This window comes from Cucurbita pepo, chromosome 8, assembly GCF_057944985.1.
Source record: "Cucurbita pepo subsp. pepo isolate OVF chromosome 8, ASM5794498v1, whole genome shotgun sequence".
Lineage (NCBI taxonomy): Eukaryota > Viridiplantae > Streptophyta > Magnoliopsida > Cucurbitales > Cucurbitaceae > Cucurbita > Cucurbita pepo.
Window position 1 is genome coordinate 12,044,934 of NC_141805.1, and position 26,241 is coordinate 12,071,174.

The following is a 26,241-nucleotide window of genomic DNA, read 5'->3' on the forward strand; positions in this document are numbered from 1 at the left end:
TCATATTTATCTTGAAGAAATGTTGCAATTTTTATTATTTAAAGCGGTTTATTAGGTAATATAATATAAATTGGCGTCACATCCACGACATTAGAAACCTACTTGTAGTTCACGCGAAAATGTGGCGCCCCTAAATTTGATTTCCGTGGAGTTTAACTCGCCGCCATGCCGTGGTGCCAAATACCTAGACATGCACTCTCGTGAAGAATTTTGAAGCTTGCAGTAGAGAAACTTCGCTGGAGCAGGAATTACTCTGGAGTTCGCATCGCAGCTGGATTTTATGACCTGATTGCTTCCTATTACCATAAATTGATGGGTGCTACAGAAGGAAGCATGGATCCTGATGCTGGTTCCTCGGAAAATGCTCAACGTTGGGCGAGGTTTATAGCCACATGCTTGATTGGAGGGACAGTGATCGGGGTGTCGTTACTCGGCTTACATTTGGGGATTCCTCATCAGCCGTCGCTGAAGATATGGCGGAGGAAGAAGAAGCCCGTTCGTGTATACATGGATGGATGCTTCGACATGATGCACTACGGCCATTGCAACGCCCTCCGTCAGGCTAGAGCCCTCGGCGATCAATTGGTCGTAGGTGTCGTTAGCGATGCTGAAATTATTGCCAACAAAGGTCCTCCTGTTACTCCCCTTAACGAAAGGTTGTTGTTCTATCTTATTTTTCTGTTACTCCTCGCATCCCTTCTGCCCTTTTAGCTTTGTTGTGAACTTGTATGTTTGCGTGTCTATGCCATTTCGAGCCTGTCTTATGCGAATGGTACCATTTCTTGTGTTTTTTTTTGCGAACAGTGATGGATTTCAGTTTCTCAATGTAGTTCGCCTCGAACGTACTCTTCATGTAATTTTCCGTATTTGGAGGATGAAAATTGATACGTACTTAATCCTTATATATGTTTTAGGATGATTATGGTCAATGCCGTTAAATGGGTTGATGAAGTTATTCCGGACGCGCCCTATGCCATAACTGAAGATTTCATGAGAAAGCTATTTGACGAGTACAAGATAGATTATATCATTCATGGTGATGACCCTTGTGTTCTCCCTGATGGAACTGATGCTTATGCTCTTGCTAAGAAGGCAGGTCGTTACAAGCAGATCAAGCGCACAGAAGGAGTTTCAAGCACGGATATTGTAGGTTGGTATTCGACTGCCGTTTAATTAACTTCATAGCGCGTGGAGATCTGTTCAGCATCTTTGTCAGTAACTGTTGCCACTTTGTTTTCTTACTCCAAATGATTTTGTTGCTTTTATTTTTTTCAAAGAAAGTCAGACTTGTAGAATTTCCTCTGGCCTAGTTTTTTATATTTTTCTTTATGTAAAAATGAAATAATAATAACAATTACAACAGAGAATTCCAAAGGGGGGACGTCGTGATAAGAAAAGGGATATATAAATGATAAAAGACTTGGTGGGAATGGATTTAAGCCATGGTAGCCACCTATCTATAATTTAATATTCTATGAGTTACCTTAACAACTAAACGTAGTAGAATTAGATGGTTGTCCATTGAGAATAGTCGAGATGTATGGAAACTGGCCCGACTCATGGATATGAGAAGAGAAAAAAAACAATTACAATAGAGAACTCCATTTGTTATATAAATTTGCAAAACGTGAAACAACTTCTTGGGTCTTAACATTTTACTGACATTAATTTGATAAATTTATATAAATGTTTGGACCAAAGAAATTCTTTAAGCCCGACTAATCCTTGAAATCTTCTCCTTGATTGTTTTATCCTGTTTGATTAGTCTTTTTGATAATATCATAACATGTACAGGTCGCATGCTTCTTTGTGTAAGAGAGAGGTCTATTAGTGACACTCAAAATCATTCGTCATTACAAAGACAGTTCAGTCATGGTCATAGCCAGAAACTTGATGATAGTGGATCCAGAAGTGGAACTCGCGTCTCTCATTTTTTACCAACTTCTCGTAGAATTGTTCAATTTTCCAATGGGAAGGTTTGTACTTCCCCTCAATGCTAGTTGTTTGAATCAATATGGGCTAGTGGTAGTGTCTCTCTCTGAATTTATTTATATTTTTGTACATTTTTGGAAGTCTTCAGATTTAAGTTTATGTACTAATATATAGGATGTAGTTGTGATTTTCTTTTTCCTTCTCTATTTTTTTTCCCCAATATCTATGATATTGAATCCACCCCACGACCACGAGTAGGATTCATGTGCCCTAATGCTAGTTTAGAGGGACTTGAACGAACTTTGTGCCTGGAAGCTTGAACCTATGACTTTGGGAACTTCTCTCCTCACATATCAAGCTCTTACTACTACGGTTGTCCCCACAAATGATAATTTTGGTTTATGATGTTATATGATACAAATGATGAAATCATGGTTGAAAGGTCAACTAGTTCAAAGGAGTGTTTCCTTTTTTTTTCGTCCTTTCTTGAGATCATTCTTTGATTTAATTATTTATTGGTTCCTTTCATGCAGTTTGTGTATGGATGGTTTTATTGATCTTTTAGTTCATAAATTTAAAAGATTTTTACATGTTTTTCCATTTCTATCTTGACGATACGACATGAATTAGATGGGAGGTTATCTCAAAGCCAACTGAGTAGGGTGGGTCAGCCATAGAAATCTGAGAGTAGACAAAGGCCCTCTAGCTACTTATAGCCTCTCTCTTTGCAGCACAAGACATTGTAAGCATATACAGTGCTTGTCCTTTTGAGTGGGGGACTATTCATGGGTGAAAGGCACTTTTGGAACTTTCATCAACTCCCTTTGTGAATTTATTTAGTTTCAATCGAAGATGGTATGGACACTTGTGCTTGGGAATATTGGTGATAGGAGATACCGCTTCATTGTTGTTTCCCACAACTTAATTTCTTGTCTTCTTCGGAATTTTCTTCAATTTCCCATGTCCTACAAGAAATGAGATTTGATTCTGGTTATTTCCACTTTGTTTTTTTGCAATATGTGAATTCTTGATTTCTTTATTACAAGGCTTTTGCTTTCAATCTCAATACAAGAAATGAGGAAGGTTAGTGTTTTTTGCCAAGCGAATCATTCATGATGAGATTAACATTATGGATTCAATATAGAGGCCTCTCTCACTCCTTTTAGGTCCTCAGGGGTGAGCGCTGTGTAAAAAAGCCTTGGGAGTACTTGGCTTTTGTGTCACATAGGTAGAGGTGTTGTTCCTTTTGGAGGAAAGGGAGGTCTTGGAAGGAGGTTTGATCCACAATAAGATTGAATACCTCTATCCACAGTATGGTTTGTCATTAAAAAATATGTTTTAGTCCATGTACTTTCATATCATAAAGAGTTCATCTTAGTCCTTATTTTAAAAACGTTCCTTTTAGTCCTTGATTTTTTTTTTTTTTTTTTTTTTTTTTTTTTTTTTTTTTTTAAATGTGTTCATTTGGTCCCAGCTGTTAGTATATTATTAAAAATCTAATTACTTTTTTAAAAAATATGTTCCTTGTTTTTTTTTTTTTAAATATTCAAAAGGATTAGAATAAAATTATCACAATATGTCCTTGCTTGTGGCTGCAGGGGCCAGGACCAGATGCTCGCATTGTTTATATAGATGGTGCATTTGATCTTTTTCATGCTGGACATGTGGAGGTAAATAATGGTTCTTTTTTTTAATGTTCGTGGATATTTGATCATTGGTACACTTTTTTACGCTTGTTATTCTTCCCCTCCTTGTCACTGGAAAATGTTTGGGTTGGTTTTGTTCAATTGTTTTTGGGCTTAAAATTATTTCAAGGTTGCATTTGATAGGTTCCTAAAGTGTCTAATAGATTATTGAACCTTCAATTTTGTGTCTAATATGATCCTCAAATTTAAAGCACCTGGGAATTTAGCTTTTAATGCTCCTAGTCTGCATGTTGAGGATGCCGTAATTAATGAGAAGATGAGCTTTCGACCTTTAATGAATCAATAGTTTATAATGATCAGACAGATGCTTTGTTTAATGCCATGTTCGATGTAATTAAAGAAAGGAATTCGTCCAAGGCTAATGTCACATATTTGAACTTATTATCGTGTTTCATAGATTTTGAAGCATGCCCGAGCTATGGGAGATTTTCTTCTGGTTGGAATACATACTGATCTGAATGTCAGGTGACATCTCTCGCATGAGTTTATTTATATCGTCTGTCATTTGGTGTTTCAATATATTAAACTAATTTGCAATCTTGAGCGCAACTTCATCGGTTTCCAACTCATTGCCATATCATAATTGGTTATTTGTAACTTTTCAATCATCAACGAAAGTTTAGTTGCTATTAATCGGCATTTTTTACAATTTGTGCATGCATTTTTTTATCTAAATTTTTTGCAGCACTGAGTGCTCTATGTGAAGAAAACAATATCAGAACATGTATGTCGATTCTTTATGCATGCATATTGTTTAACTAGATGCATTATATATGAAGAAAACAAGACCAGAACATGCTCTTAGAGGAGGTAGGTTGACTGAGACTTGAGAGCCTTCTCACTTCCTATCCGTTAAAGCTGTTTCTATCTGTAATACCTAAATAATTACCATGACTTAACTAAGTTATATACGGCAAGTGAATCTTGATAAATTTTTATCATATAACCAATACAAAGTAAAATATTTTGTTTTCTTGAGATATATTTTCTCTTGAAAGATGGTTGTGTTTTTCTTGTCTGTGATTGCCTTACAGTGCTAACAGAGGAGCTCATCGCCCAATAATGAATCTGCATGAGAGAAGCTTGAGTGTTTTGGCATGTCGATATGTGGATGAGGTGATAATAGGTGCACCTTGGGAAGTTTCTAAAGACATGGTCAGTTTAATTTTGTGTTTGTCGACTTGGTTGCGTTTAATGCAGTTTAATTATTGTTTCTAGCTTTAATATATGGGTATTTTAATCTTCAAAAGAAACAAAGAACGTGGTGGTGGCAGTAGTTGGATAAAAGATGCTAGTAATGAAATAACCGTTGCTTGGAAATGAATGTCCAAAAGATGTCTGTAACCTACGTACTGAGCAGCTGTCTTTCATAAATTGTTTGAATTGAGATGGTGAAGTTTTAAATTCTCACGTCAGCTTGATTTTATTTTGTATTTTCTCTTGCTGCAGATTACAACTTTTAACATTTCATTGGTAGTACATGGAACTGTAGCCGAAATTAATGATTTTCAGAAGGTATAATTGTAATGTACAACGACTATGGATTTCTATTTTTATCGTGTTCTGGATTTTTCTCTTTTTGGTGGATGTTAAATAACTATCAAAGGCTTAACATTTTTCCTTTTACAGAAGGAAGGTAATCCATATGCTGTCCCTATTAGTATGGGCATCTTCAAAATTTTAGACAGCCCGCTAGATATCACAACAACCACTATTATTAGGAGGATTGTATCCAATCACGAGGCGTACCAGGTTATCTGATCTTTCCTATCTAAATATTACTGGTGTTAGATAACTTGCAACTATTTTTTCATGTAAATCTGGTTCGTTATTGTTCATGATCACAAAATAAAAAAGGGGTAGACATGCCTTTATGATAGCGGAATGATCGTTGTTTGATGTTCAATCTATTGGTGAAGAACCTCCTTTTGGTACAAAATAAAATTGGTAGAATAAGAAAATACAGAACGATAATACCTCAAATAGTAAGAGGAACTTGGAAACCTCCTTTTGAGTAAACTTCTAGCCTAAACCACGTACCATTACATGCTTTTAAGTGTAACCCTTCCACCTCACTCTATTGAGAGGAAGAATATAAATTTCTGGAATTGGAGAAATTGCGGAGGTTTGATCACCTGATAGGTTTAATGCCTCTATTTGGGAGTTGGTTCCGAATAATTTTTTTAACTGCCCATTAGGTTTTATTACTTTGGAGTTTGGATTGGAGCCTCCCTGTTGTATAGCTAGCCAATGAGCTTCTTTTCATGGAAAATGGAGCAATGAATATGGAGTAAGGAAATATTTACGCGACAGTGTAGTTGGGCGTGAGATGTACTTTTGCAAGTATTTGGTCATTTCTCCAGTTGACTTGATACAACCAGTTCCTATTCTTGAGTTTCCTTTGGTCTGTTCATAGAAACGTGGAGTTCCCCACCGATTTCACCTACGCTAGGAAAAGAGTGAGTTCAGGAAGCAGTCGTTGTCGAAGCGCTATTTCGTAACAAGAGGAGGTGAAGTCGTTTTCTTCACATGGTTAGGATGAGCTGGGTGTTGGAATGAAAGGTGGGACACAAGGCGTGGCAGCTGTAGTTAGATTAAGCTAGATAAGCACTCTAGTGCAAAATACAAAAACTATCCCTTGAATCCTGTTTGAATTTTCGTCTAATCGTTCATATAGCTAGCTTATAATCGACGTCACGATTTGAATATCATAGGTTGTTCCTTTGTTGACATGCTCCACTATATTCCTTCCTATTCTGAGTTCTAATGACAATAACATTTTATGCAGAAACGTAATGAAAAGAAGGCCAATAGCGAAAGAAGATACTATGACGATAAGGCTTATGTTTCGGGTGATTGACTTTGTCAAATCCCCACCATTAGTGAAGTTTTGCACGGTAAAGATGAGTATCTTGGGCATTTTGCATGCATGCGTACTGTTTTTTATGACTATTCCACATCTTTGCAAGGATGTATAAAAGAGACATCAAATGTTTGACGATTTTTCAAGGATGTAGCTATATTTCACGACTTGGATATAATGACTATTCTTTCCGTTCCTCTAGATATCTGATGCTAAATCATCGCTCGTTTCCTTAGTTCTTTGATAATCAAATCCATTGTATGTTAATATGTTCACATATCGAATGTTTGATGATTTTTGAAGTAGCTATATTCCATGACTCGAGTATAATGCTTATTCTTTTCACTTCGATATTTGGTGCTAAATTGTCGCCTTAGTTCTTTTAAATTTTGAAAAAGTATGAAAATGAAATCTGCATTGAACTTTTGAAATTTATTTTCTTTCAAAGCATTTGAAAATAAAATACAAAATTCTTGCATAACATTTGCATAACATTCAGTACAGCTACGAAATATTTTGGATGCCCTACCTTAGCTCTCGGGCTGTAAAATTTTTGCACTTATCACGTGACACCTGAGTAAAAAAATGGAGTACGTGAATGAATTTAAGAATGTTATGCTTTCTTTTTCGATCATGAGAATATGATGATTAAAAAAAGGTTTTAAAGAATTGGATAACTTTCTTTTTCGATAACCCGATCATAGATATTCGTAGTTAAACATACTTTCTTTTTCGATGACCCGATCATAGAAATTTGTAGTTAAACATATTTTACTTGAAACAATTTAATGTTCGGTGACATTTTAGAAATTTTCCATCTTCTAATAAAATTGAGCTCACCTAAATTATATAAATAAATAAAAAAGAAAAAAAGAAAAAAGAAGAATGGTTATTAAAAGTGAGTTTATACAAATAAATAAATAAAGTATATCTAAATCTTTATTTTATTATTTTAAACAAGACTATCTTTACGTTAAAAAAAGATAAAATATAACCGTACAAAATCTAAAATGAAACTTAAAAAACTAAAATAAATGTATTTAATGGAATAAAAAATAAATTAATTTATATATTGAATGTCCTTTCCACCCATTATAGTTTTTCTAAAAAAGATTTTTTCATTAAGTTTAAAATTTATATTAAAATAAATAGATAAATAAACCCACACACAATTTAAACCTAAACATTTTATTTTATTTTTTAAAATCAAATTTCATTCTATTCTTTTTATATAAAACACTAAATAAAAACCCTATCTTTTAATTTTTAACAATAATTTTAAAATTACATTTTAAATTTAAATCCATTAAAATTTTGAATTTAAAATAATAATTGAAATATTTTTTTGAACGAATTTAAATATTTGATTTTTTTGGTTAAATATTCTATCAGTTAAAAATTATATTGAAATCTGTAAAGAATTAAAACTATTTTTTAAAATCAATTTTATAAATTTTTAAAATAAATAAAGAAGTAAAAAAAAAAAAAAAAGAAAAAAAAAAGAAAAAGAAAAGAAACGTGCAAAAACAAGAGTGAAGATCGCCTGCCTTCCCGTTCGTTCCGCTGTATTACGCCGAAAAAAAAAAAAAAAAAGGAGAAACAAAAAAAAATTAGCACTCAATCTCTCGTCTTTTTCCGTCTCTCGTTACCCTAAATTTTCCCCTAAATTTCCCTGCAGATCGATTCTCTAATGATCGATTAGTGTAGCTGAGAATAGATCGATTTTTACCCTAAATTTGAGAATCCCGCTCTCTGCTTACCCTAATTTTAGAGGAAACTGCTGATTGATTCGTCCATGAATTAAAAATCAGATGTCTGACGGTAAGCCTTCCGTTCTTCTGTAATTGATTCCTCGTTTGTAGCGCAGTTCGTCTGTTCTGCAGGTGATGCTCATAAGTACACAACCACAATCTAAAGGAGAACAGGAAATTGGGAACAATTCAACAGATTTATCAGGTTTTTTTTTTTTTTTTTTTTTTTTTTTTTTCGCTTTTCAATTTTACGTTTGCTATGATATTCTTTGGTTCCTAGTAAAAGTAAAACGAAAAGAGCATCTCTGTTATCTGAAACCTAGGCATTGAATCTCCGAGGACCATGCTTCCCCCATTTTCCTGTGAAATTTATTTGTGTGATTTTATCTGTACGACTATTCTTTTAGTCAAGTCGTCTCATCAGTTGACATTTTGTTACACTTGGTAAGTGAAAAACTGTAGCACTTCCCAGTTGGGCTTTCCACTGTGTTATATATCTGTGCCCCATACGTTACTGGTTTACTATTGGTCTCTTTCAATTTCAGCTGTTTTTTCCTGGATTAGGATCAGCGCGATATTATCTTGGGTACTTACTTACGTTTTCTAATTTTGTTTAATAGAGAAATCTTTTTATTTAGTTTTTAAATTATGTATCTGTTCCACTGCCTATGAATGATTATTATGTGGTAGTTTTCTGACCTCGTCTGAGTTATACTCTGGTAGTTAGAGGATCATAAGCTAAGGAAAGTGACTGTGCATCCTAATTTTATTGCTAGATATCTTGGCAGGTGCCTGATAAAACTGGTGTGCAGTTATCTGGAGAGGTGGTCCTCCACGTGCTACGTTCAATATGGACCCTGAACTCTATAAAGCGCGTATCTTCATGCAAGAGAAAATGTAAGCTTTATCATTATATATCTATCCTTGATGAGTACTTCAGGCCTCAGGGGCTGTATCTTTTGTATATGTGCCTCCTTCTGTCCCTTAACTGCACCTGCCCCCCCTACTTTACATAGCTTCTGAAAACCCTAATGACTTATAGAAGGATGCATACACGTTGTTCTGCTTTTTTCTCCTAAGCTTTGTTTGTGTGACTGGGGATAGCCATTACCACTCGCTTTCTTCTTCAGTGCTGGGGAGGGAAACAATTATTTATCGGGCTAGATCATCATTTAACTTGTTTTTTTTTTTTTTTTTTTTTGTCAGGTTAAGATTGTTTTTCTATATGATGTTGTAGCTTAAGTTACATTTTGGAGAAATGATATTGCAGCATAAACTTAATTTGATAATTTTTTTTTAACATTTATTTGCTTTTCCTATTATTCTTATCATCATTTTTATTTGTTTGCAAGTGTCAAGCTAGACTGAATTTTAACAGGCATTGTTATCAACTTATTTATGCCTTGCGCCTTGCAAGCATTGGTGACTTGTCATTTTGTTGATACCATGTTATTTTTAGTGTTTAGTTGATTGGTTTTCAAGTTTATATGATCATAGATTCTAGTTCTTGATCAGTAGGACTTTTTAGACCTTAATTTTGTAGTTTATATATGATAATTTTTCATTTTCCAGTGAATTGTTGCTTCAGAAATTTTTGGTCTTGCCAGTTAAAATGTTTGGTCTTGCCAATTAAAATGTTTGGTCTTCTGCTTTTCAGCTTTGAGATCTTATTACAGCGGCATCAACGACCCATTGATGAAATACAGAAGCTGAAGTTTAAGGATATCGTGAAGCGCTTAGAGGAGGGCCTTTTTAAAACTGCTCATACAAAGGTCTCCACTCCCAACCCCACCCCATTGTAAAAAAATTCCTTTACCACTAAACATAGTTTGGAAAGACCACCTCTTATGTGGTTTTATCTTTTATGTCTCAAATAACCAAGCATGTTAACTTTTTACCTACTGTGGTGCTAAATAACTTTGGTGTTCATAGGTTTTTTCTATGAATAACTTTTGCTGTTATGCTAATATGACATAGGATGACTATATGAACCTGGATACACTGGAAACTCGTTTGCATAATTTGATCAAGCGCTCGCCTCCAAATAATCAGAACCAGCAATATCAACAGGTGGTTAGTTCTTCTTCTACAATAAGTCAGATGATTCCAACTCCTGGTATGGCTCACAGTGGGAATTCAAAAATGATGGTTGCGTCTTCGGATGATTCCGTTATTTCTACTAGTGCTAGCTTAGCACCTACGACTGTTAGCACAGGAAGCATCATGCCTACTGGTGGAATAAATGGTGGCTCCTTCAACAGAGCTGACGGTGCTTTCCACTTATTAAATTCTTTCTCCATGTCAAAAGTTCTGCTTTTATGAAAAATGTACTAATATCTTCCTTTGCAGGTCCCTTGTCGAATGGATATCAGCAGTCTCCTAGTTTTTCGGTTGTTTCTGGCGGAACCATATCATCTGCTGGTGCACAAAGAATTGCTAGCCAAATGATTCCTACACCTGGCTTTAGTAATAATATTAACCATATAAGCAGCAACCAGTCTTATGTGAGCAGGGACTCCTCCAGTAATGGTAGTGGCCTTCCCAGTGTTGAACCGACAGGGTTGTCTCAAGTGCAATTGCAAAAGCAGCATATTGGTGGTCAGAACAATCGTATATTACACAATCTTGGTAGCCAAATGGGTAGTGGAATAAGGTCGGGTTTACAGCAGAAATCTTATGGGTATACAAATGGAGCCGTAAATGGTAGCTTAGGATTAATTGGTGGTAATGTACAACTTATGAAAGAATCTAGCACCTCAGAGGGCTACCTAGCTGTCCCGTCTTATGGTAATTTAACCAAACCTGTACAACAATCCTTTGATCAGAATGATAAATCGTTGGTGCAAGGTATAATCTCTTTCTTATCTTTATTGGCTCCATCTTTTTTGTCTAGTAGTTCTTGATGAAATATCACTTCATGACCTGATTTGTGATCTATCAATTTCTTTATGCAGGTGATGGATATGGAATGAATAATACCGATTCCTTTGGGTCCGAAAATCTTTATGGTTCTGCAACATCTGTTGGATCAATGATGACTGCTCACAACTTGAACTCGGCCAATTTGTCATCTATATCTAAAACCAGTTCATCTTTCTCCTCTAACCAATCAAATTTTCATGGAGCTCAACAGGGTACTCACTCCCCCCTTATTGATGGGTCAGATAAGATGAATTTCCAACCTCCGTTATCTTCCAGGGAAAACACCATTGATTCTCATACACAGCAGCAGTTTCAACAATCGCACCACCAATTTCAACCACAACTATTTCTTCAACAATCGAGTGTCCAGAAACAGCAAATTCAACCTCAGCAGCACCTATTGAATAATGATTCTTTTAGTCAGGTTCAGTTAGTGTCCAACCTAGGAAGTCATGTGAAACAGGAACCTGGTGGGGAGCATCACAGTGGGCCTTATCAACCACAAGTTACTGAACATTTCCCATTACCTGAGACGCATAACCAATTTCAACAGAATTCTAGTGATGACTGTGTGAGGAATTCTCAATATCTTTCTGTTTCATCTAGCCAGAATGATATTTGCTCCCCGCTTTCTCAAAACTCTCAACAGATGCAGCAATTTTTTCACCCGCATCTATCAAACTCAAATTCTCAAAATCGTTTTAGCAATCCTGCTGGGGCTCTATCAGATGCAACTTTGCAAGGTCAATGGCATCCTCAATCACAAGATAGAAATCACAGGCCAGGGAGCATTGTTCATGAGCAAAATGTCCAAAGTGATTTCCATAGAAAGGTATCTGGTCACGATAAAATGCAATGTGATAATTTACCTGCGGAAGGATCAACAATTGGGCACTCTGTTGTAACTAGAACTAAATCTGAGCCTCCTAATCCCCTTAATGCAACCTGTCAGAATAACAATAGTATGCGCCAGTTTAGAAATCAGCAGAAATGGCTTCTGTTCATGCGACATGCCCGTCGCTGTGGAGCTCCTGAAGGGAAATGTCCAGAGCGTAACTGTATCACTGTTCAAAAACTGTGGCAACATCTTGATAAATGCAGTTCTTCTCAATGCAGATATCCCCGTTGCCAACATACCAAGGTATTGCTTCATCATCACAAGCAATGTAAGGATCCAAACTGTCCTGTTTGCATTCCTGTCCGAAGCTATATCCAGAGCCGAAAAAAAGTGTGTGTCCGCAATGCACCTGATTCAAATTTGCAAAAATCAACCAATGGGTTCCCCAAATCCTGTGATACTCCAGATAATTCCGCTAGGTTTAGTTTGAAGACTCCTCAGGGTACTGAAACTTCAAAAGATCTGCAATCTTCTCTTAAACGCATGAAGATAGAGCAATCTTCTCAGTCTCTTGTTCCTGAGAGTGAGAGTTCGGCAGTTTCAACTTCTGCTATGAGTGAAAGACCAATGTCTTTGGACGGACAGTGCCAAAATTATCAGCATGGTGATGTTACTATGGCTGTTAAGCATGAGCCTGTAGATGTAAAAATGGATGTACTGCAGAGTTCTACTCTCGAAAGCCATAGTGATTTGAAGGAGGCTAATGCAGACAATAATTGCAGCCATAGGTCTGATGGTGACCTTGATGAGCTTTCTAGTTTACCAAAGCAAGAGAATGTTAAAATTGAGAAAGAGACAGAGTCAAGCATGCAAGATCCTTCAACACATGTCAGTGAGCCTACAGCCGCCACCAAGTCTGGCAAGCCAAAAATTAAAGGGGTGTCACTAACTGAGTTGTTCACTCCTGAACAAGTGAGAGAACATATCCTTAGTCTCAGACAGTGGGTTGGCCAGGTAGTTAACAAGGTTTCTTTTTGTGCTCTGTTTTTCTAAATTAGTTAATTAATTATTTTATTTTAATGTCTTCTCGTCATTGATCAGGGATGTTTTCTTTTCTTATTTACTTCTATTTTTATTTAGGAAATAAACTTTTCATCGGAAATATATTCTTGGATTCTTAATGTCTGGGATGTTTTTTACTACCTTGGGTAAGAACCAATCAAGAAATTCCATTTTTCCCTTCTAAGATCCAAAAGTGTTTCTATTTTGTTTTTGCCATTTTTTGGGGGGTGAAGGATATAGAGATATATTTGAGAATATGTTTATAAAAAAAAAAATAATAATAATAAATAAATTTTATTTACATAATATGTTCTATGTAGCCCATAAAGTAGTTCCATTTAGTAACTTATAGTGGGTAGACGTTAATACATAAGGATCTACAAAAGATTTGTTTTTGCGTCAATTCAAAACCCAGTAACTGTGTCCTTGAGTTATAAGATCCTTTTCGTTTTCAATCTTTATTGGATTCTTTAAGTACAAATGTAAAAGGGGTATTTTATGTTTGATTTTTGTGTAGGACTTTTCGTCTCCCTGGTTGGAACCCTTTGTTTTATATATGTTAAGATTTTTCTTATAAATAATTTTTTGGTGGTATGTATTATGGGGTACTAAACCCGTGAGTGATGAAGTGCACTTTGCCATCTCAAAATTTCTTTCTTTTACTATTTTCTTTTTCTCCAGAGCAAATCCAAGGCTGAGAAAAATCAAGCAATGGAACAATCAATGAGTGAGAATTCCTGTCAATTGTGTGCAGTTGAGAAACTTACTTTTGAGCCGCCACCTATATATTGCACGCCATGTGGTGCTCGTATAAAGAGAAATGCAATGTATCATACGGTTGGTGCTGGTGATACACGGCATTATTTTTGTATTCCTTGTTACAATGATGCTCGTGGAGATGTTATAGTTGTTGATGGGACTACCATTCCCAAATCAAGATTAGAGAAGAAGAAAAATGATGAAGAGACTGAGGAATGGGTATGTTTTATGCTATGTTTGATTTTAGATGATTTTCTTATGCTTCCAATTTCAGTTTTTCAACCATCCCAATGCTTTCTTTCAGTGGGTACAATGTGATAAATGTGAAGCATGGCAGCATCAGATCTGTGCTCTTTTCAATGGTCGAAGAAATGATGGCGGTCAAGCCGAGTATACTTGTCCAAATTGTTACATTCATGAAATTGAAAGAGGAGAGCGCATACCATTACCTCAAAGTGCAGTTCTTGGTGCCAAAGACTTGCCTAAAACAATTCTTAGTGATCACATAGAACAACGGTTAGTTAGGAAATTGAAACATGAAAGACTGGAAAGGGCAAGAATTCAAGGAAAGAGTTATGATGAGGTGATTTCAACTAACCTATCTCTTACTTATAAATATGTTGGGAAGTATTTTTTGTTGGATATAAGTTATCTTGTGTCTCTTCAGTATGCGTTTTTTTAGTTCATGAATTTCTATCATATCAAAGGGACAAGTGGTAAATCTAAATGTTTTTGAGGTTGAGTTCAATTGTTGGCTACTTATAGAGGATATATGCTAAATGTCATAGGGTTAGTTGGATGCGATTAATCAGGGTGTGGATAATTTTGCTGGGATACACAGTTTAAAAAAATAAAAAAAGAAATAGTGGATGTTATTCATCCTGCTGAACACTGAAATGATTGGGTTGTTGTAATTTCAAATTGTCAAAAGCAAACTTATAATTATAATCGTAATTTAACAATAATTATTTTTTTAGTAATTTCTTTATTCTTCTTTTTTTTTTTTTAAAGAAGTTGTTAAAACTGAATCCCTCAATCCAAGAATCAAAGTAAAAGCTACACAGTTCGATAGAAATTTGGAGAAAATTAAGTTTTTGGGCTATTCTTGGTGCATTTTTTTCCACTTTTTTGTTATTAGATTACTTTGTTGATCTTCTCCAATTGGAGTTTTTTTTTTTTTTTTTTTTTTTTTTTTTTTTTTTTTTTTTTTTGACTGATTAAAGTCTTGCACATATTTTGTTCTTTTTCGTTTGTTCAATGAAAAAAATATTTTTTAGTTTCATAAAAAGCCTTAATTGAAAAGAATGGTGGTGCTAGATTTGAGTTGAAGTCCCTGAAAGCGTATGGTATTTCTTTCTAATCTTTTCTTTCCCGGGGGTAGGAATCTGCAATTGGATTTTCCCATGTACTGCCAATTGTTCTATTCTTGAATAAAATTCTCAACTTCAGTTTGTGCACTTTTCTTTTGGTGAATTTCTGTCTTATTTTCTCCTTGTGGAAAACACCAAGAGACTTGATCTGTCATGACTGCTACTCGAACTTCAGCATGTGTTTTCTTTGTCTCACCTGTTATTTTGTTGGCGTGTTGCTAGGTTCCTGGGGCAGATGGACTTGTCATTAGAGTTGTTTCCTCGGTTGACAAAAAGTTGGAAGTTAAGCAAAGGTTTCTAGAAATTTTTCAAGAAGAAAATTATCCGTTTGAGTTCCCTTACAAATCTAAGGTACAAAGAAAAAGCACGAAGGACTATGATTAGGACCATTGTGTTGTTTAATTTATTAGATATGAACTTCTAGTGTAACATGAGTTGCTAGGTAATTAGATGTTAGTATCATCTGAAGCTATCTTCTCTTCTTTTCTTGCTAGGCAATTCTATTGTTTCAGAAGATCGAAGGTGTTGAAGTGTGCCTATTTGGCATGTATGTTCAAGAATTTGGGTCTGAATGTCAGTTTCCTAATCAGCGTCGTGTTTATCTCTCATACCTTGATTCAGTGAAGTATTTCAGACCTGAGATTAAGACACACACTGGGGAGGCTCTTCGCACTTTTGTTTACCATGAAATTCTGGTCAGTGTTATTATTTCAAATATCCTTATCGTACACTAGTATTATTTCATATTGCCTGTGGCTAATCTTAGTCGCACCTTTTATTATTTAGTTATCTACAAGATGCTATTGTATTTAACCCTTATTTTTATCCTTTCAGATAGGATACCTTGAATATTGCAAAAAACGGGGATTCACAAGCTGCTATATATGGGCATGTCCTCCATTGAAGGGTGAAGATTATATATTATATTGCCATCCAGAAATCCAGAAAACACCAAAATCTGATAAACTTCGGGAGTGGTAAGCGAGAGTTCATCAACCCTCGGGATAAAATTTTTGGATGCTAGTTCTGCTCTCTAGTTTCAGATATAAGTTTTTTTATTCCTTTCTAACTCCTCATTTGGCCTGTTGTTCAATTTCAGGTATTTATCAATGTTGAGAAAAGCTTCCAAGGAAAATATTGTTGTTGATCTCACTAATCTATATGACCATTTCTTTGTCTCTACTGGTGAGTGTAAGGCTAAGGTCACTGCGGCAAGGTTGCCGTATTTTGATGGTGATTATTGGCCTGGTGCTGCCGAGGATTTGATTTATCAGCTTCGCCAAGAAGAGGATGGAAGGAAACAGAACAAAAAAGGAATGACTAAAAAGACGATCACAAAGAGAGCTTTAAAAGCATCTGGGCAGTCTGACCTTTCTGGTAACGCGTCAAAGGATCTGCTACTAATGCATAAAGTAATATTTCTTTTCCAAGCCTTTCTGTTTTCATATTTTTACATTTGGTCTGCAATTAGATATTGATAATGAAAAAGATACCTATGTGTTCTTAATGATAAATATAAAAATATAATTGGGAAGGGGCATGGAATGTGACCAAGTTTAATGCTTTGGACGAATTTAAATTTTTTAATTGTATTAAATAAATTTATTGACATTTGGGTAGCTCAATCATTTGCCATGTCTTTTATTCCACATTTATTTCTCTCTTTGACACCTTGTGTTCGTCGCGTCATTTTCATTTTTGCTGAACACGTTCTTTTACTTATAATTTTGAATGTATCCTTATGATTAAATGTAATGCTGGAGGAGGGTTAAGTTTTGCAAATTGTAAGATTATGAGCTAAATAACCACTTGTTAGAAGATTAAATAATCAATTTAATGGCAGGGAGTTGTGTTTTCGACTTCATATTTATGTTTTATATATATTAGAAAGTTTCTTCAATACTTGATAAATTGATATCACATATTCTAGCGTGCAATATATTCTTTAAATGGGTGCAATTTTAATTGTGATGCTCCAGTGAGGTGGCATTAAACCTATTATCTTTAATTGATTTCTGTTATTTCTCCAGCTTGGTGAAACCATTTCTCCAATGAAGGAAGATTTTATCATGGTTCATTTACAGCACGCTTGCAGTCACTGTTGTATTCTGATGGTATCTGGAAGTCGTTGGGTTTGCAACCAATGCAAAAACTTCCAGCTTTGTGATAAGTAAGAGCCCCAAGCTGTTTCTTGTTTCTTTTGCTGCATATTGTATATTATATTTAGTGTTGTAGCGTCTTTAAAATTTAGTGTTGTCCCAGTTATTCACTACAGCGTTGCCCTTTTTATTTTTAGTGTTGATGGTGGCTTTTCTAGATATTTCTTTATGTTTTTATTATAATGAATTGATGGAGACTTGATAATACAAAAATGGAAATGGGAAGATGTAGTACCGATCATATCCAAGTTGGCATCTCTTTCTTTTGTTTAGTTGAATTTGTGATGCTATTAACTTTTTGTGGTGGCTGTTGATTTTTATTTTGAAAATACCTGTTTTTTGTTCCACAGGTGCTATGAGACAGAACAAAAACGTGAAGAAAGAGAGAAACATCCCTTAAACCAAAGAGAAAAACATCCCATAAATCAAAGAGAAAAACATATCCTCTATCCTGTACGTTGTCGAGTTTGGAAATATATTCTGCATTTTTGTACATTTGTTGAAGTAACTGTTATCTGTAATTGGCGTTCTGTTCAGCCAATGCATCAAAAATGTTTTTAAAGCATTTATCTTTCATCCGTATATATTTTTTTAATTCAGAACTAATATGGGATAGCTGAACTGAACTCTGCAGGAGGAAATCAATGACGTGCCTGTTGATACCAAGGATAAAGATGAGATTCTTGAGAGTGAATTTTTTGACACCAGGCAAGCATTTTTGAGTTTGTGTCAAGGAAATCATTATCAGTATGATACTCTTCGGCGGGCTAAGCATTCTTCAATGATGGTTCTATACCATCTTCATAATCCAACTGCACCTGCTTTTGTCACAACTTGCAACATATGTCATCTGGACATAGAAACTGGTCAAGGTTGGCGTTGTGAAGTTTGCCCTGATTATGATGTATGTAATTCTTGTTACCAAAAGGATGGTGGCATTGATCATCCTCATAAGTTGACTAATCATCCTTCCATGGTTGATCGAGATGCACAAAATAAAGAAGCTCGGCAAGTTCGAGTCTTACAGGTGTTGTGGATATTTTTTTTTTTATTGCATAAGCTCTTAGCCCTATTTCTTCATCCAGTCGTATTCTTGTCATTGCACTTTGCTGCATATTCTGTTAAAAGCCAAGGACCTGCTTTCTGTATGGTCCGCAACATACCTACCTCTTTTTGGCTTTTCAATCATGTGCTGATTTTGGTTTCCTTGATGTTTTATGCATTTATTAGTCCCAATCTTTACCCCACGTCAAAAGATTATAAATGTACAACAAGGAAAATGTTATACTTCATGTTCTATAAGTTTACGTTTGCTTTATTTTTAGTAGTAATTTGTGATGATTAACTAGACGTTCATCCAATTAGCTGGTTTGATTAAGAAGTCAACAATTAGTCATTTGGCATCTAATTGCAATGTACCCTCATTCTAAGATATAGCATGACCCTGGTGCTGAATTCTACATGTACCATCATTTGGCAGTGTTTGTGGTGCTTATCATTCATCTTATCTGTTTTATTTTTGGCAATCACCTTGACATATCATGTTCCATTTTACTTTAATCCCATGTGGTCGTGCATACATGAATTTCTTATTTTGATGTTGCAGCTTAGAAAAATGCTCGATCTTCTGGTGCATGCGTCTCAATGTCGTTCTGCACATTGTCAGTATCCAAATTGTCGGAAGGTGAAGGGGCTTTTTCGACATGGGATACAATGCAAAATACGTGCGTCTGGTGGTTGTGTTCTCTGCAAGAAAATGTGGTATCTCCTTCAACTACACGCTCGAGCTTGCAAAGAATCTCAATGCCATGTACCCCGTTGCAGGTAATCTCGACATCCTTTCATCAAGAGCTACTTACTTCAAGTCTTTTATTTACCTCAATTTTCTTTTTCATTCCTAAGTTTACAATATCTGTCTCTGTGCATCATATGAATCGAGTTTAAAGGTTCAATTTTTAATGTAATCCAGAGATCTCAAAGAACACTTAAGGCGGCTGCAGCAGCAATCAGATTCACGAAGAAGAGCAGCTGTGATGGAAATGATGAGACAGAGAGCTGCAGAACTGAACAATACCGGGTAACCAGTTTGTTTGTTGGTCGGTTTACATTATTATTGATGATCAAATTTGAACTGAAGCCACTCTTGAAAGAGCACTGCTAGGGAAGGGAATCAGTCAGTGACTGACTTGCACAACTTCATCATATTGGTTAAATATTCAGCTTTAGGAAGCAATTCTTTTATTCTATAGTTCTACGACTCGATTTTTCCCCCCCAACAGTAAAGCGAGACCCGAGCAGCCAGCAGCTTCCCACCTTCGTCTTCATCTACCACTAACCACCATGCTCTTCTAATGCCCATTGCCCTGGTCCCATCAACTCATTCATTCTTCCTTTTTAATCTGTAAAATACCACCTTTTGGTAGCACGCACGTCTACTTATGTTCATAAGATTAAATAATTAGCTTCAGGAAGTGCCCAAGGAAACGTACATTTACTTGTATAATTTGGCTACTACGTTATTTATAGATCAGCAACTGCAGTTTTCCATTTGATTTTAAGCATTGTATTATATTAGCTTATGTAAATTGCTTTATTTCTGTGTTCGGTTCGTGGTCGGTAATCCGAAAACATAAATTTAGATTTGTATTTCATGTTTTCAAATATGTGTTTGATAACTGGCTTATAAATTGGATTCATAGTAACTAAATATCATGTTGAATATAAATTTTTATTAATTGATCTTATGCTATAAAGTTTGTTTTATTATTATTTAGTTATGTTGTGTATATTTTTTAATTTAAATTTATAACATGAAATGTTTTGTTTATTAAAGTTCTTATGTTTTGTTTATTTAGTACGAACCCATATCCCAGAGTTGTTCGTCCTTGGTTCACTAGAACAAAATTCTTTTACTTTAATTTATCTAGGTGTTTGAATTATGGAAGTTAGTTAATAAAAATGCTCAGTATCACAGTCACACTTTCTTGGCAATTTTGATGTATGGTCGAGCCTCATTTTGAGAAAAAAATGTTTTAGAAAATATGGGCGAGGAAAATCGTTGGAAGTAAGCATTGTGAAAGTTAATTGCATTGAAAACAGGTAGGCAAAAGAGATTACAATACTTGGTCGGGGAGGTTTGATGACTACTTGGTTACAATACTTGGTCGGGGGAGGTTCCGTATTTGGCGTGTTGTGGGTATGTAGACAAAAACAACATGTCCTATGTTGTGGGTATGTCAAACAATACGTCCTAGACAATTATGACCACGATACTTGGCTTCTTGATCAATGCTATAATCGATCAATGATAAACTGAAAACAAACAATATTTTGTCAAAAACAAAAAAAAAAAAGAAAAAATCGGAGAATAATAAGAAAGATCTTCAAAAACAAAAACTAAACAATTATCAAACAAAATCGTAACGAAATGTGGCGTAGACGAGCATATAGTCGAGCATATATTCGAGCGTGGAAGGAATCTTAGCAGTGAAGAATATTGGAAATGGAAAGCTATGAATGTAAGGTTTCAACGACTACAATGCCGCGTTATTTTCATTTGCTTTGCCTAATTTATTATTGGCGATGGCGATGGGAAACGCCCTTTTTTTCTTCCTTTTTTAAAGCACATGCGACTTTAAAATTAAACAATTACAATAACAAAATAATTAATTAAACTCCTTTATATCCCAATTTAATATAATAAGAAGAAAATAATAATAATAATAATAATAATATAAAAAAGGAAAAAAAGTGGGAATAAAGCCAGCTGGAAAATTGAAATTCCTTAAATATAATTATATTCAAATTCATAAAGGACCACCCAAGTTAATTTCCATTAATCTTCTTTTATAAAATAATTTTAATTTTAATTTATTTACTCTCTCTCTTATATATTTACTACATTAATTTTTTTAATTACTTTCTTGCTAGTTGATGTATTTTTTTGTTCTAGTTAGTTACTATTTGTTATTATTTATGGGTGTTATTTTAATTAACTTCATATTAGCATATTATTTAATAATACATTTTAATTAATTAATTATATATATATATGTATATATATTTGTCAATTTATATTATATAGTTTTGGCCTAAAATTGTAGTATATATAATGTTTTCATTATGATCTTCGTTTGTTATGATTCCGTGGTAAGAAAATAGGGCCCAAAAGGATTCTATTCCTCAAGATACATTCCACCGACATTTTATCTTTTACAAGATTGCTAAATAAAAACAAACAAACAAACCTCTCATTTTCAACCTCTTACCCGTCTCTTTCCGTTCATGTTAACATCGAACTTGGAACGGTGATAGTCTTATACCACTTGTCACAATTGCACTTTATGCGGGACAACAATTGTGTGACACTTGTTCTAACCCAGCAAATAAGTCAAACGGTGTGAAATTCGGACTTCATGGACCATATCACTGTATCCTCGAGCCTCGGATCACGTTTTGAAAATAATTGTAAAGAAAGTAATGTTGTGAGGTAAAAGTGCGTAGATAATGACGACTTTGATAATATATAACTCGGTAAGAAGATTCGACTAGAGTTGTTTCCGAACAAATAGAAACTAAATTTAAATTTGAGAGACGTGGTCGATGATGGCTTTAAATTTGTATGGTTGGGGGGTTGGTTTAGTCCAAATGGGAAACAAAAAAACAAATGGGAATGAAATTCAGAACATATTAATTTGAGCATTGATGAGAGGATGAAGTGAATGAGGAGATCATGAAGACATGAGTATGGAGTTCCATAAAGATCAAATAAAAAGCTGTCTCTCCTCTATAATCCACTCGGAAAAATTACGAATTTTGTTCCCTTTTCAACCGACGTGGAATTTCACAATCCAGCGTCATTGTTAGTACACCGCCCAGTGTCCATTTCCAGTGTCTCTGTTGACACACCGCCCCGTATCGGGCTTTAATACTATTTGTAACGACTCCAGCCCACCTCTATTCAAAAGAAGTTTCCAGACTTTTATAAACAATGTTTCGTTCTTCTTTCTAACCAATATGAGATCTCACAATCTACCTCCTTGCAGGGGTTAGTGTCATCGTTGGCATACCATCTAATGTCTATCATCTTCGAAGCTCAACGTCCTCACTGACACACAGCACTTAAAAATATTGTCCTCTTCAGACTTTCTCTTTCAGGTTTCCCATCAAAGTTTTTAAGACGTCCATGCTAAGAAGAGGTTTTTACGCCCTTATAAACAATGTTTCGGTACTCCTCTCCCAACCTCACATGGGGATCGGGATCTCACATGCAGTGTCTGCGACTGTGGCATGCCCATGCCCATGCCCTGCCCCGAGATCTGCGTAGGAAGAGAAGCTTTTTATGAGTGCCGACAAATGGATTTGAGACAAGGCTTCCCCACAACGTGATTGTCAAAGCGACCGTGCCATTCAAATCAACGCGCCATCTCCCCAACCTCCGCCTCCGCCCCTTCTTAAATTCCCTCACCTTCCCACCCAAATCCTTCATTTATTCCTCCTCCCCTGTTTCCTCCTCCCCTGTTACCTCCCCTGTTTCCTCCCCTAACACAAACCACAAGCAAAGCCACCTCAATAATCCCATCTTAATGGCCAAACTAACCAAAACCCACCTCAAATTTTGGCTGTTTATGCTGCTGATCCTCTTCCCCATGGCTCCGGCGGCGGATCTTGAACAAACAGAGTGCTTAAAAGTCCCCTCCTCGGAGTTCTCCAACTCTGTTCTCTCCACAATCGGCGTCGTGCGCCAGGTCATGCTCATTTTCTCTCCATTCACTAAATTTCTCGGTGATTCCCGCCTTTCCACCGCCATTTCCGACTGTCTCGATTTGCTGGATTCTTCTTCCGACCAGTTGAGCTGGTCGCTCTCCGCCGCCCAAAACCCAAAGGGTAAACGGTCTTTCTCCCCAAAACATAATAAATTTCGTGTTTGCATGTTAACCCACATCTGTTTTCGTTTTGCATAATCCAGCTAAGAACAACAGCACCGGAGATCTGAGCTCTGATCTGAAAACATGGCTGAGCGCCGCCGGAGTTAACCCAGAAACATGCATGGAAGGATTCGAAGGCACCAATAGCATTGTCAAAGGATTAGTCTCCGAAGGCATCAACCAATTAACTTCACAGGTTTATAACCTTCTTTCCATGGTGAAATCGATCTCCAATCAGCCGGCCGGAAAAGGGGAGAGCAAGTTTCCCGCCTGGCTCAAAACGGAGGAACAGAGCCTGCTGCAACAAAATGACTTCGCCGCCGATGCGACTGTGGCCGCCGATGGGACAGGGGATTTCACCACCGTAATGGAGGCGGTGCTGGCAGCCCCCGACAAGAGCATGCGGCGGTATGTGATATACGTGAAAAAGGGTGTGTATTTCGAGAACGTCGAGATCAAGAAGAAGAAATGGAATATCATGATGATCGGAGATGGCATTGACGCCACCGTCATATCCGGTAACCGGAGCTTCATCGACGGCTGGACGACGTTCCGGTCAGCCACCTTCGGTAACCCTTTAACTCTCTCTTCCACTTTGATTCCAAATTAACTGCGGAAAATATCTGCTCCGAAGTGGACCCTTCAACAACTTCGCTTTATGAACACGACTCATTAAGAACAGAACAGACAAACAACCCATGTTTTTTCAAACACAAAGAATCTGTTTTTTTTTTTTTTTTTTTTTTTTTTTTTGGACGTTTTTTCATAAATTTCAAACATGTCATGATATTAGTGTAAAAAACACGTGTATTTTTCCTTAAAAAATGCTATTAAATTTTCAAAATTCAATAATTTTCTAAATATTATTACAAAAATATATTATTAGAGCTCATTTTAATAGAAAATTATTAATATTTTATTTAAAAAATACTTTTAAACTTTCAAAATAATTTTTTAAAAAATATCTTTTTAAATCGGTTTGAAAAATACTTTTTATATGGTGAAATTAAAATATATATATTTAAATTAAAAAAATGAAACCCAAAGATGATAATAGTGGGCTTGAGCGGTTACAAATTGCATAAGAGCTAGTCACGAGTCGGTGGACCAGCAAAGCAAGGACGTTGGCCCTCAAGGGAGTGGATTCTGTTGGATGATGAAAGTCCCACATCGACTAATTTAGTGAATGATCATGGGTTTATAAGTGAGGAATACTAACTCCATTGGTATGAGGTCTTTTGTAGAAGTCAAAAGCAAAGCCACGAGCGTTTTGGAGAGTTGTGTTCGTCTAACCGATTCATCCCCAAAATTTAATTGTAAATATTACTATAAAAATTCATTAGTATATTTTAAATATAATATTAATGACCATAGTATTTATTGTTATTTTTTTAATTTAAGAATATTATTAAAGTTATTTTTATTCATTATTTGGTATTTTTTGATTTGCAGCGGTTAGTGGAAGAGGGTTCATAGCACGAGACATAACGTTCGAGAACACGGCAGGACCAGAGAAGCATCAAGCCGTGGCACTTAGGTCCGACTCGGACCTATCAGTGTTCTTCAGGTGTCGTATGAGCGGCTACCAAGACACGCTCTACACGCACACCATGCGCCAATTCTACCGCGAGTGCCACATCAGTGGCACGGTCGACTTTCTCTTCGGTGACGCAACCGTGGTCTTCCAAAACTGCACCATCCTAGCCAAGAAGGGTCTTCCCAACCAGAAAAACACCATCACTGCCCAAGGCCGAAAGGACCCGAATCAGCCCACTGGCTTCTCCATTCAATTCTGCAACATCTCCGCCGATTCCGACCTGCAGCCGTCGGTTAACGCCACGGCGACATACCTCGGGAGGCCATGGAAGGAATACTCAAGAACCATTATCATGCAGTCGTACATTAGCAATGCCATTAGGCCAGAAGGCTGGCTCGAGTGGAATGGCGATTTTGCTTTGAATACTTTGTTCTACGCCGAGTTTATGAATTATGGACCGGGGGCCGGGTTGGCTAAGCGCGTCAACTGGCCGGGTTACCACCGGCTGAACCAAACCAGTGAGGCTACTAACTTCACCGTGTCTCAGTTCATTGAGGGGAACCTTTGGCTGCCATCCACCGGTGTCAAGTTCACCTCAGGATTTGGAGCCAATTAAGGAAGCCATTGGCTTTGGTTTGTACAATGGCCACTAATTATTATTGTATGATTCATAGCTATACGTTACACGAGCGTGTATGTCTAAGTTAAAAGCTTTGTGTTCATGAGAATCTAAGACTCATCGACGTAAGCAAAAGAGATCGTTTGGTTTAAGATCTATGTATATCACTGCGGATAATAAAAAATACAAAAATATGCATTGTCAACCCTTAAATTACTTAACTTACACGAGAATAAGTGAATTTCTTTGAAATCGTGTTCCAGCTTCCTATTTAGTCAACTCTACGGATTATTGACTCGTAGCTTCCAGCTTCCTATTTAGTCAACTCTACAGATTATTGACTCGTTGACTTAGCTACGGATAAAATTAGTAGGAGGAGACATTTATTGAACATGGTATTTATGTGTGTCCAGTACATTAATAATTTTCAAACTTTTATATTATAATAAATAATGTTGGAAATAAAATAATTAAAATAATTGTTAATTATTAAAAAATAAATAATTAATTACGAAAATATTATTTTAAAATGCTCAAATATAAGCTGAATTTTAAATTAAAAGAAAATTTTTGAATTTTTTTTATAAAACGTGTAATATAAAATAAAAAATGTATTTAATTAATATTTATTTTATTTTTAAAATTTAGTTAATTTATATTTTATTTGTAAGTATTAGTTGATATGTTTTATTCTATTAAATTTTTTAATAATAATTATAAAACTACATTTTAAATAGAAATTCATTTAATTAATTGTTAATGAATGAAAAATAATAATTAATATATATTTAAATTA

General features: G+C 35.7%; 3 protein-coding genes across 4 annotated transcripts; all 3 read left to right on the top strand.

The window, feature by feature from the left end:
- Positions 1-92: 92 nt before the first annotated feature.
- On the top strand, positions 93-6,704 carry PECT1 (phosphorylethanolamine cytidylyltransferase 1). Its single transcript, XM_023683503.2, has 9 exons — positions 93-656; positions 915-1,150; positions 1,795-1,976; positions 3,531-3,602; positions 4,036-4,103; positions 4,673-4,793; positions 5,088-5,153; positions 5,268-5,390; positions 6,427-6,704. The coding sequence occupies exons 1-9, from the start codon at positions 313-315 to the stop codon at positions 6,496-6,498; spliced, it is 1,284 nt and encodes a 427-aa protein (XP_023539271.1). The 5' UTR covers positions 93-312; the 3' UTR covers positions 6,499-6,704.
- Positions 6,705-8,064: 1,360 nt separating this feature from the next.
- On the top strand, positions 8,065-19,909 carry LOC111799963 (histone acetyltransferase HAC1). 2 transcript variants are annotated; one of them, XM_023683506.2, is made up of 17 exons: positions 8,065-8,457; positions 9,029-9,149; positions 9,910-10,024; positions 10,230-10,521; positions 10,602-11,099; positions 11,207-13,026; positions 13,756-14,052; positions 14,138-14,416; positions 15,426-15,554; positions 15,698-15,898; positions 16,038-16,180; positions 16,303-16,615; positions 17,234-17,373; positions 17,713-17,815; positions 17,997-18,389; positions 18,969-19,186; positions 19,332-19,909. In XM_023683506.2, exons 2-17 carry the CDS (start codon positions 9,103-9,105, stop codon positions 19,441-19,443), a joined length of 5,100 nt encoding a protein of 1,699 aa, XP_023539274.2. In that variant the 5' UTR covers positions 8,065-8,457; positions 9,029-9,102; the 3' UTR covers positions 19,444-19,909. The 2 variants fall into 2 exon arrangements, with proteins under 2 accessions (XP_023539274.2, XP_023539273.2); XM_023683505.2 differs by having other exon boundaries at positions 9,041-9,149.
- A 2,789-nt stretch (positions 19,910-22,698) lies between these two features.
- Positions 22,699-25,650, top strand: LOC111800190 (pectinesterase/pectinesterase inhibitor PPE8B). Its single transcript, XM_023683779.2, has 3 exons — positions 22,699-23,248; positions 23,331-23,858; positions 24,742-25,650. The coding sequence occupies exons 1-3, from the start codon at positions 22,948-22,950 to the stop codon at positions 25,440-25,442; spliced, it is 1,530 nt and encodes a 509-aa protein (XP_023539547.2). The 5' UTR covers positions 22,699-22,947; the 3' UTR covers positions 25,443-25,650.
- Positions 25,651-26,241: the final 591 nt, after the last annotated feature.